This window comes from Daktulosphaira vitifoliae, unplaced genomic scaffold (assembly GCF_025091365.1).
Source record: "Daktulosphaira vitifoliae isolate Bord-2020 unplaced genomic scaffold, ASM2509136v1 Scaffold_3, whole genome shotgun sequence".
Taxonomy (NCBI): domain Eukaryota; kingdom Metazoa; phylum Arthropoda; class Insecta; order Hemiptera; family Phylloxeridae; genus Daktulosphaira; species Daktulosphaira vitifoliae.
In genome coordinates, this window is record NW_026099574.1 from 11456203 (window position 1) to 11469464 (window position 13262).

At 24.4% G+C, this 13262-nt stretch overlaps 1 protein-coding gene across 2 annotated transcripts; it reads right to left on the reverse strand.

Moving 5' to 3' along the window:
• Window positions 1-1458: 1458 nt before the first annotated feature.
• On the reverse strand, window positions 1459-12460 carry LOC126901678 (cyclin-T1). Of its 2 annotated transcripts, none has more exons than XM_050678339.1 (2): window positions 12165-12460; window positions 1459-3942 (listed from the first exon to the last, which is right to left on the reverse strand). In XM_050678339.1, exon 2 carries the CDS (start codon window positions 3927-3929, stop codon window positions 1989-1991), a length of 1941 nt encoding a protein of 646 aa, XP_050534296.1. In that variant the 5' UTR covers window positions 3930-3942; window positions 12165-12460; the 3' UTR covers window positions 1459-1988. The 2 variants fall into 2 exon arrangements, with proteins under 2 accessions (XP_050534296.1, XP_050534295.1); XM_050678338.1 differs by lacking the exon at window positions 12165-12460 and adding an exon at window positions 6127-6480.
• Between the last annotated feature and the right edge of the window lie 802 nt (window positions 12461-13262).

Consider the following 13262-nt stretch of genomic DNA (forward strand, 5'->3'; position numbering starts at 1 on the left):
TTAATTTTTTAGGCTAAATTAAATAATTGTCATAATCACAGACGGATTGTTAATATTTTTCAAAAGAAAATCTTAAAAATGATAAGTATTTGAAATACTTAAATAGTTTAATATCAAGGTCTAATCTGTTTATTGTGTACAAGGGTGATTAATTTATCATGAACCATTTAATTAGTTGAAAAATAAAAATTATATTGAGCATTTTTTTTAGTTTCATGTTTCACAAAATTATTATTTTAACTATAAGTGTGGCTAGCTTTAAAAGAATCACTCTGTGTTGTATAAAATATTTTTTTAGTATACATTTTTGAACTTTGTAACTTAAATTAATAATAATAATATTGTTTATCATATGTAATAATTGGTTGGTTTAATTATTTTTATTATTAAAATTTTAAAAAGAAAAACCTATTTATCACTATATATTTTTGAAAATATTGCATAAGATATAATTATAAAATCACCCAGTATAAACCTAAAAAAAATAAATAGGTATTGAAGAGAGGAAAATTTTTATGTTTTGTTTTATCTGCCTTATTTAAGTATAATTTTAGAATGACACTATCAAGAAATAAATAAAATAAATTAACAATATTTCTTCTTTAACCCAATTACTAAATTGACACTTTAATTTTGTGTTCCTTAACATTAATAACTCTCTCTTGCCCACAGCACAATTTATATACATATGTAATGCTTAAAATAGTATGATGAGAATCCTCCCTTCACTTTAGTCCTGTTGTAAATCCATTACTGTTTATGATAAAGATATATAATTATAATTTTTTTTTTTTTTATAGCATTAAGTTTAATTTTTAGTATAAATAACATTTCAATATGATATAACTTATTTTATTAAATGAACAAAATATTCTCTAATATCCAATCATGTTAATTTGCTCTCTGTCAATCAGTTAATATTTAATTTTACTTTTAGACTTACGAATTTTTTAGAAGTAAATAATAACAACATTTAACAAATCTATCAACAATTTTTGTTTTTAATGCTATGAAAAATATGTATCTTAAGTGATCAATAGAATTAGGGAACAATAGCCCTTTGTTATGTAATAATGTACTTAAAAAGATAGTTTAATGAAAGGAAAAAATTAGTATCTAATATATGGAAAACATAAAAATAACCAGAAATATGACCATCTTCATATGCACAGTTGCTATTTTGAATAGTTAATAATAGACTTAAAAATCTGACACTCAATATCAACTTTTTACAGGATATCAAACTATAAAATAAAAAAAAATTACTTTTCAAACAAATTTGTTTACTTAAATGCTGAAAAATAATTACATAACCAAGTAAAAAATATACAATTAAAAAATGTTATATTACCTAAAACTTTTGTAAATTAAGGTAAAATAGAGAATTGAAAAAGAAAGTTGTAGATTATGAGCTTTGCATTATACATTAACATTATATGTTAACACTATAAACCATAATTTTTATGATTATTAACTCAGTCGACATTACAATATTTACAATGGTACAAATAGGTATGAGGCACAACTGCCATTATCACAAAATCAATATTATATTACATAGCTTCATTTTATGGGATGATAATGCTCAGCTATTAATAATATTTATGTGTACGAGTATATACTAGGAGGTTTACTCGTTTAGTGAATAATAATAAACTTCTTATGTCTATAAAAATAATAATAATAAAACAAAAGAAAGGCACTTAAATTGTTAACAACAAAACAAAAACAAAAGTGTCGGGAAGAGCATTATATTGCACATCGACACATACCGTGATCGAAACAATTTCACTACTTAATATTTTTACTGAATTTCATAATTTATTTTAATAAGGTTTGTTCAATATTTGAAATTAACACTTTCAAGCTTTAAAATTAAAAACAGAACACCTACACAAATTAAAATAATTATTGTTAATTTTAGATTGTCATTAAAAAAAAAAAATTAATACAGAATTGTTTCGACTTTGGTTTACAAATAGTAAATACTAACTCTGACTGTGACCAATACCAGAATCAGAATCTCTTTGTTCCTTTCGATTTTTTTTAGTTGTCAATTCCGCAGGACTATGTTCTCTTTTAACTCCTCTATCTTCTTTACTAATTTTAATACGAAGACTACTACCAGAACTTGAACCACTGCCTCCTATTCGTTCTTTTGCAATTTTCAATTTAATTCCTCTAGGAGGTGAATGAGGTGTAGTTATCACAACAGGTGGAATTTGCTTTATTTTTTCTTTCGGAATTGTAATTCTAATTGGTTCCGGATCTTTATGCTTATCTTTATGTTTGTGTTTATGATGATCCCCATCCTTATGTTTTTTTTCTTTTTTGTGTTTCTTTTTCTCCCGTTTTTCTTCTTTATGTTTCTTTTTCTTTTTTTTATGAGTATTTAAACTAGATTGTTCACCATCAATTTCTTCTACTCCAGTAGGACAAACCGGATTAAGCATAAGCTCAGGGTCAAATTTAGGCTCTAGTTCTTGAAGACCAGGACTTCCTGGTTCAGGCTTTATAACTGCTTCTGTTTCAGAAACAGGAACATGAGGTTTAATATCTTGGGGTTCATCTTCTGGAACTGGACTAAATATTGATGGTTTTTTTACCTTTAGTGGAGATTCTCTTGGAGATTTGATCACAGATAAAATATTTAAATCATTTTGCTTAGTCATTTCTTTGAGCACACTTGATATAACTTCAGAATGATTATCTCGACTAACAAAGTAAGGATTTCGTGAAGATTCGGTTTTAATAACCGCCTCTTGTTTAACTACCACTGGTTCAAGAGGCTTTGGTACAAACTTATAAGGAATTTGCCTTTGCTGTGGAAGGAGAGGTTCAATTTTAATATTACTTGGAATTGATGGTACTTCAATTTTAGGTTTAATTGAAACAACCATGTTGTTTGGAATAGATGGTGCTGCAGATTGTTCTTTAAGAACAGGCCTAGCTGGCATAACAAATTTATGATCTGCTGGTACACCATTAGTTCTAGTTGGAGGTTGAAAAACAACTGGAGGTTTGGACGGTACAGGTCTATTATTTAACATTCGTGATTGGCTCTGATGTCGATAGTTGGAAGGTAGCTGTGGTACAGGCGATTGCATTTGTTGTGTTGAACAGTAATTAGCTAAAGCTCCATTTTTATCCATATTATTTGTAGCCATTAGCCGTTTCTTTAAACGTGATGGACACTTGTCAAATATAGATAAAAATTCCGTGGTTAATTGCTCTAGTAATTCTGTAGTTACTGCCTGATCTACATACCAAAACCATGGTTTTCCTTCCATACTATCTTTTAGTTCCCATTTAGACCACTTACAAGCCAAGTGTATACAGAAACATGCTACAATTGTTGGCTTATACTGGACACACATTGTAGTCAAATGTAAACTATTTGAAGCCATAAAATAAGCAGTTTGAGCAAGATCTTTACTAGCCCTAACAAGATGACAACATCTTACTATATGAGTGTGAGGATGATCTATAGCAGTTTCAAAACCTAAAGTTTTTAACAATGTCTCTTCATTTTTTAATAAGTCTTGAACTTGTTCTAAATAAACTTCAGATTTTGTATCAATTTGATGAACACTTTGTCCTTGATGTTTATTCAAGCACATAATGGAAACCTTTAGAACATGTTCTAATTTTCGAGGTTGTTCTTCATTTTTAGCAGCAAGAAATAAACAAGCAGTTGCCATAGAATTTCGGTGAAAAAGTGTAAAAGGATGATACATGTAAAAACGATGCATATACACAATTGCAGTATTTATACATAACTGGGTGGTGTGCAGCCTTTGACCCATTTCTTGAATTAGATTTGCAGCAATCTGCCGATATGACAGCTCTTTGTCAGCATCGAGACCAAACCGTTTGCTGGGTGAATTCTCCAGCTGTTCTTTAGTGAAATACCATCGATCTTCATGCATGGCGCTCACCACCCTAAACATAATTAGACTTTATTTTAGTCCAATAGATACACAATGAAAGAGAAATGCATGAAAGACATCAATATTATGTATCTTATTAGTACAAAAAGACAATTTTTCAATCCATTAATATTTAATAAATCTATTATTATTATTTCTAGTATTATCTAAATTAATTTTATAAATTAAAAATTAAAAAAGCCAAGTTAAATCTATTAAAACCTTACAAGTGTTATTTTTTTATTTTACACTATTGATTTTAAAAAGTATTTAGTAGCAAAACAATTCCAGAATTGAATGAGAAATATTAAGAAACAGCCCAAATTTAAGGCAGAAACTCAAACCCTTTCCAAATGTTTTATTTGTTTCATGGTAATTATATGTCATTGTGCACTTGACATTTCAAAAACTCGGTAACAGTGTCTTTAAATATATAGATAAACTTATAAATACCATTATTAAATATAAATAACTATAAATTATGTAAATTAATTTAAAATATAAATTATTATTTTCACCATGAGTACAGCAAGAGATAAAAATTAAACATGCGCAAAATATTGATTAATTGTTTTTTATGTACAGTAATATCATTTAGTTAATGTATTTTGAGGAAAAAAATAATAAGATCCATCGATACTGACACAATCGTAACATCAATTTCAATTATGATAAACAGAGACACATTTAGAATGACGGGGAAGAGCATATAATAAGCTTTTTTACAAATAAGGCTCCATACAATTTAGATGACCTTTTCTTTTTTTACTTATAACTTTTTTGTTTAATTTTGTTATATAAAATATTGAAAAAAAAATACCACATACATACTTAAAATATGTATTAAAAAATTCAACAAAGCAACATTTGAAAAAGTTATTTTGAAAAATCTATTATTTTAGCTTTGATGCAATGCTGAAGCTTCTTAACAAATTTTAACTTAATTTTTGAAAATACTATTATTTATAATAATTGATTATTATATAATAAGTTGAGTAAAAATATTAATTGTATTTCTCTATACATTTAATACTTAAAAATATATTAAATTCTACATATGTATTAATAATAAGTTATAACGTTTCTATGACAACCCTGTAGAGCGTTGAATTTTTTTCAATATCATAATATAATATTTACTTAAAAAACACACTTTAAATACTAATTTATCATACATCATCTATCAATTACAAATCTTTACAAACCATTCTTTATTTGGATGACATTAAAAGATTCTTTAATTAAATATCAACTCCCAATAATTAAAAAATGCAATGCCATTGCTCTTTGTTACTAATATATGATCACTAACATAATCAATAAACAGAGTATTTATTGCAATTATTTTCTAACTAAATAATCACACAAATAGTAAGCACTTGTACCCGTCAACTTAATCTACATATTTGTACACAGCTTGACATTTCTAAATTTATTCTACAATATGTTCAGAATCACAACATTATGATAAATGTTATGATTTATTAATTATAGTAACTTGTGTCTTTTTTTTAATTAACATTTTTAGTTAATTATGAACCTTATCTTGTACAAGGGTAAAACAAACTCTCATATCAGGCATTGTAATACTAAAATCTTTAATAAATGTTTATACTACAATCATATTTCAGCAAATCTAAATCAAAAGTTTTAGTAAAAAATAAATTCTAAAATAATTTTTAACAGATTAGGATAGATAAAAACTTTTTCCTTTACTATTTCCTAATCTCAAAATAAAAAAAAAATAAAACAATAACAATACCATGTATTTATAATATGACATAAATATAAATTAGCACTGAGTTTTCTAACTCATAAAGCACTTTAATCTAATAACATAATTTTACTCAATGTCATAAAACAGAACAGTTTTGCAAAAATACTTTCTTTTTATATTTTACTTTTGATAACACACATGAGATAATTAAAAAATTATCTCATCGCCACCAAAATAAGAAGCACAAACACTACTACTTTGAATTATAAAAAAATATATTATAAAACAAATTATTGGATGGAAAATAACAAGGAACTGATTAACAGACAGCAAATAAACATGTTTCATAGCCAAAATAAAAATTTAATCCAGGCTATCGTAATCCTAATTTTATCTTAATTTTCAAACCCAATTAACGAAAAACAAAATTAATTTAAAAAATTAAGACTTAAAATTAAAGTGCGAGATAAAATTATTTACCTCGAGTCCAACCGTATTTTCGTAGAATAACTTCCCCAAAACTCATGATATAGGCCACGTTTATTATTACACTAGTATGATAATAAAATATAATCATACATTAGACTACACGAATTAAACTCACCAACTACAAACATAAATTCATAACTAAAAAACACTGAGGCTTTTTTTTTTTATATTGAGCAAAAAGTACTGTGTACCTACGATTCTGACACAGTTGCAACATCATGGACCCAACCTATAAAATTAAGTTTACAACATCGAATCATGGATGATAAAAGAAAATCAAAAATAATTATTTTTCGAAATAATTAAAATGAATATAAATAATGTTTGACTACATATTCCTAAGCAAGTGGGTAAATTTTAAATTTCTTCAAAAGTATAGCAAATCCAATTAACTTAAAAAATTTTTGTTATTTATGTCAATATTGGTAATCCTTGCATTTTAATATAGTATAACAGGTTGTCAATACTGTACTGATAACCTGCTTAACAAACGCCGAATATAATATTCTAAAATTTCTTCGTATTAAAATGCGTAGATGCCATTGACGTCTAACTGTTATATATTTTGATAAATCGCTTCCTGCAATATCCATGATCGATATTACCTTATAAAAAAATTGCTTACATGAATTAACACATACTTGAGTTAATATAGGGCTGTTATTTTCAACACTATACAGAATGGTATACGATGTTTTGATAAATTAATAACTTAAAACCCAACGAATATTTTATGTTATTTCTTTTTAATAATTTTTTCAGTTTTGGTCTATGTTAAAGCATGTTATATAAATAATTAATACGAATAATAATAAATTATTCGTCATTGGCTTCTAGGTACACAAATCCAACCCATTTTCTTAAAATAATATTTTTGAGTAATGATAATAATTTATTATTTCCATATTTATGATATGTGAGTCAATTAATGTATTTAACTCTAATATCGACGTTCAATACATAATTTTGTACCAATATATCGAAATAAAAATATCGATTTTTTGTAAATCATATCGATATTTAGGCATTATCAATATTATTTGAGCATCCCTAATGACCATTCGATTATTCAGTAACTCGCACAACAATCTAAAACATAATCAGTAGTTAACCAATCGCTTTGCGCGTTGTTTGTGTATTGTATGTGGGAAGAGTATTATACGATGATTTATGGAAAAAATTAGATAAATTTTAATTGGGAACCAATAAAAAAAAAAATTCCAGCTACTTGATGTCATTAAAAGAATTATCAAATTTTGATTGAAATTAATACTGTAGTAATAGAAAAATTATGTGAAAAAATGAAATATCTGCATTCGTTATATTATTATTGGTAAATACCTTATAATTATTTTAACATTATGTTAATAGTTTTCTATTGAAAACTTTATTAATTTATAAATAGATAATCAAAATAAAACTACCTGTGTGTATAAAATACAAACAGTTTATCTATTTTAAGTATAAAAAATGAAATAAAAACTAAGAGATACTAATTGTTATCTAGAATATACAACATAAATAAGTTTTCATTAATAAACTATATTATTTATAATATATCTTTTAATTTTAAATTGTTTATAAATTTTATCCTAATAAAAACTATCAGAGGAAGTAAGCCCAGAACTACCATAATATTTAAACCTAATAAAATATTTTTTTAAGAAAAATCAAACTAATCATAGTTAATAAAAAAAATAAAAATAATTAGATATAAATAAAAAAATTACTGAAAATTACATTCATCAGCTACCAACCAATTTTTGTTTGGGATAGTAAAAATATTAAATAATACTTGAAAATAAAATAATTTAAATTTTACTTTATTATAGGTTAAATTTAATTAAATTATTTTTGAGTATTACTAAATTTAAATACTTTATTTTCTATTAAAAATAAAAAATTTTGTCAAATGCAAAAAATAAATGATTATTTGATTTTATGATATAAAATATATCTAAATTCATATTATAAAAAAATAAAATAATATTGAGAAATTTTTTTTAGTTGCATAATTTTATTAATTTATCAGTCATAAAGTATTTTTTGAGTGTCTACTTTATTTTTTTTAAACTGAAATGTACGTAAATTACTAGCTTATTTAATAGATGACAATGATCTAATTAAGAAAATGACTGGTTGATAACAACTTTTATTCTATAGTAATGGCTGCAGGTGAGATGCGGGTGTTGTTATTTTTAACACTAGTCATTTCCTATCTATACTCATCCTTCTGGCTAGGTATATAAATTTGAATAACTTCTAAAATATCGATCCAAAATTTTTTATCAACTCTCAATAATTTTCTTAATTAGATCATTATATATTAGATAAGCTAATTAATTATGCATATTATCATTAAAAAAAATTAAGTTGACACTTTCATAAGGTATAAGAGATACACTTAAAAAATATTTTATTGTTAATAAATTGAGAAAGCACCATTAAGAAACAAAAAAAAAATTCTCAACATTACTTTTTTGACTAATTAAATGGGGTTTTTATTAGTTTTTATTGATCCTAAATAATTAGCTACTTAATATTTATTAAGTTCATCCCACATATCTTGTAAGTTATTTAAAAAATTTAAATGTCATTTGTTATTAATAAAAAAAACCTCAAACATTTTATTAAATGCAAAATATGTGTATCTATTTAAAAAATAAAGTGGATACCCTTACAAGCCATAAGGGATGAACTTAAAAATAGTATTACATAGACATAATTTGAAATCAATACAGATTGATTTTTTTAATGCTAGCCATTTGATTCCTCTTTCGATAATAAGTTTTTTGAAAGAAAATTATTTTGAAATTTGTTAGTTACAAATGTATTTTATTTATCTGTTTAACAATAATTTTTTATATGATTAAAAGGTTGTTAACTTTATTTTTTTTAATAGCAACATTTCTATTAAACTAGATTATAAAATAAAAAATAATCTAATTAAAAAAATTCTGGTCAATAACAACTTTTGGACCAGTTTATCAGAAATTATTCTCTGGAGGTGAGCTTGTTTAATATGTATATTATGATTGAAAAAAATTTAACACCCTATAAGATATATAGAATGGACCTAAAAATTATTTTATAATATATAAATAGAAATACATGTGTAACTAACAAAATACAAAAAATAATTTTTTAAAAATCTTAATTATTATTTTAAGAGCAATCTATCTAGTTGTCAGCATTAAAAGAAACACTTTGTATGTAATTAAAATTTCCAAATTATTTATATTCCACAAGTGATTGGTTTATGTTAAATGGATCATTTTGTATATTAAAAATAATTGATACAAGTTAATTTTTGAGTAAAATGAATTTGACCTGAAAATAAAAATTTCAAACTGTTCTCTTTGGTATCAAAAATAGTAATAAAATTAAGTTATAAGGCAATATTATTATATTTTCAATATCTACATTTATGTTCTTATGGGTTTATATATTTCAAACGACTTTCCTGAAAAGTTACAAAAATTGACTCAAACCAACATTTTTGCTTTAACATCTACATATATTGGACATTAACGATAACAGGTGCATCAGCAAATGTATTCGCAATAATGAGTTATTAATGTTCTAAAAATCTAATTAACCTAGTGAATGATCTATAATATAATTAAAATCTAAGTTTTTCTCTTATAATTTAAAGATTTGAATGAAGCGCAATTTTTATTTGTAATTCAATTATAAAATTGAAGTTATAAGCGGTAGATAATTCAATGGTTATGACAATAGTTTTTTTGTTTAATTTTTTAAATATATCAAAATGATTCCGATACCCTTTTACTCATTAGAGCTAGATATGTATATCATTTTTCAATTATATTTGATTTCTAAATCAATTTTTTTATTTTGAAAAAGGAATTTACGATAATCTGAATCATCTGATTTACTCAAAAAATGTCTATATTTTTTAAATCTCTTTTTTTTTTTAACATTATTAATTTTTAAGATTATAAATTAAATATATAATTTTTTATTATCAGAGTCCAAATAAAGAGATAAAAATTATTTTATTTTATACACTATTGACTAAATTTAGTCAATTAAAATAAAATTGTAAAAATGTTAAACTTTCAAAATTGTGTTGATACTCTTGTTTGGATCTAGTAAATCAATTGGTAATTAATTTTTAGTATTATAAATTAACACATGTTCTCATCGATATTAAAAAAAAATTTGTAGTTAATCATATACTAACAAAAATATTTATTATAAAAACATTTTAATGGTAAACTGAACATGTATAATACACATTATATTATACTGGCACCGAGCAATTTATTTTAGAAATCAACAACTAAATATACGCAATTCTTAATAGAATTTTTTCATTCAAAACTAATAGCACATTGCAACATGTAAAGGATGTTTATGAACATTAATTTCACTTTCTATTTATTATTATACATAAAACTAGTTTTCTGCACTATTACAAATTGATAATATATATATATATATATTCATATTCCTAAGTAAACCCTACTTTAGTCTAGTAAAGGAATAATAAATTTTTAGTTTCTGATCCAATTTTACTAACTTTTTATTATACAACATGTTTTTTGATTAATTACTTATACAAAATTTTATTATCTTTTTTAACTTTTGTGTTATATTTTAAATTGTGTATCAATTATATAAATGCAAAAAGGTTGTTAATAAGATCAACCTACAAATCTTTATTTAAATAACCAAAGATATTTGGACATGCTTAGTTTTGGTTAGCTGAGGGATAAAATTCATTATATGAACCAACTAACTTAAATACTTTTTGAATTTTATTAATCTGTGCTCTATTGAAAATAACATTCAAATGTGTAGTAATTTTAAGATAGTAAAGAAAAGAAAAGTTCTATATCATTAACATTTAAATATTTTGAATAAAAGTGTAATATTAAATTATATTTATATATATTGTTGAAGAATTTATAAAATTAAAACTATATATGTATTACATTATTATAACTTTTTAAGTGTCTTCACAAACACGTAAATTTTTACTTCACACTTAATTACCTTTACATTTCAATATGAAATTATTTATAAATATTATTTTCAAGACACAATAATTAAGTCTTTAAATACTCAAATTAAGATCTAGCTCCGATATAAAAATAAACCAGCATTTTTTTAATATTCCAATTTGATTGAATACTTGGGCAACAAGAAGTTCATAAAGTCTGATACACATTTAAGGTAATACTGATTTAAAGTATACTTTTTTACAGCTTATTTTGTTTGTTGCAGGAATTTTAACTAAGTTAAATTGTCTTATATAATTATTAAAAAATATATTTATTAATATATTAAGTATCTTACGTAGCAAACTATTTTCTGTCACATGTATATTTAATTTATTTCATTGTCATATTGCATTTAGATTATATTTTTACCATTATATCATTATAATAAATTCATTTTTAGTATAATTATTCACATTCTTACAAAATACTTTTATTTTTCATTATAGTGTATTAAACTGTGGTATAGCTATCACCACAAATATCTATGTTTAATCTATAAAACTAATAGGTAAAATACTGACAATTGTTTTTAAGAGACCTTATAGTTAATATAATCACTTTGAAACCTCCAATTTGATACCACACTATCGTCATTAAATTAATTTGTGAAATTATTTTAAAATTAACTTATATAATTAAAATGACACAATAAAATAGAACTTTAAGTGGAATACATAAATTAAGTTATCACACTTGATCTTTCAAAGTAAGGTCATTTAATTAGTTACTCATCTATGTAGACATACATGCAAGGTGAATTGCAAGGAAAAAGGTTGAGAGAAAAGAAAATAGACCAAAACTATAAATCTCAATAAAAGAATACAAGCAATCACTGTTTTTATTTAGATATTTTACCAGTTTACATTACAATATTCAGTAACACAAAAACCAAGGGTTAATTCCGTTGATTGATAATGTCAAAGCGCACAATGCATATATAATAATAACCAAGAGACATACGGTATATGCTTATTTTATATTTGTTTTGTGTCTATTTACCTTAGGGTAAACTGCGAGATTATTGGTCTTCTTTCTTAATTGGATATTTGTGATGGCGAAAACCTATAAGACCCAATTCACTACGACCACGAACAGCGACTAAGAGAACTCTTTTTTTTGCAAAAAGAAACTAAAAAACATCATATAATTATACCAGTATGATCAATGATTAGCGTTCAATATGAATTAAATATAACAAATATTATTTGGAAAATCGCTTAACTCATAAGTGTAATTTTGTAATTTGTCGAGGTAGTAATTATTAAGCGAGACAAAACGCCAAAATATTTTTTATCAAGTACTTCCACGTTGACCAACATTTATGCGTACATTTATAAACACAGGTTGTTGAACGTATAAACGAAAATCCAGCAGTTGGCCACGTCACTGTATTATGCACCTTTGGACGTTGACCAATAGATGGCATATATATTTTGAAAGAATGTGAAAAATCGGACATTATTAAAAAATATTTTCGCTAGCTGATTAAGCCTAGATGAAAGAATATATAAGCTCCTGGGCCTCTAGATTACCCTTTCCTATCGAAATTTGTTTGAAAAAATGTTACTTATGTTATTGATTTTTAAGCTATTCCAAATATCAATTAAATTTATGGGTTCCATTTTACATATCCTTACCAGCGTTTGGAAAGAACATCGTGAACGTTTGTTCATAATTAGTAAATGTCATTTGTTTTTTTTTTTTAATAGAACGTGAACGTGAATAAAATTGACATTTTCGATGAATTTGATAATTAAAAATAATGTGGTTTCTAAGAATTGGCATAATGAAATTTTATAAAAAAACCTAAGTATTAAAATATACTCGTTATATGATAAGGTATTGGTGTGCAGAAGGATCTGTTATCGAGCTTTGTAAAATGTTGATTTATCACTAGAGTTCTAAAAATATGGTGACTGCTAGAATAACACCCTAAGTATTAGTCCATTGTTTACCTACTGCAACTTGTTAATAAATATAGTTTAAAAAAACTAAAAAAACACGCTTTTAAAGCACATCGAACTAAAAAGTTAAAAATAATTATGAATAAAAAATACTAGTATTATTGTGCTAAAAGCGTCGGGCGCTCAATATACG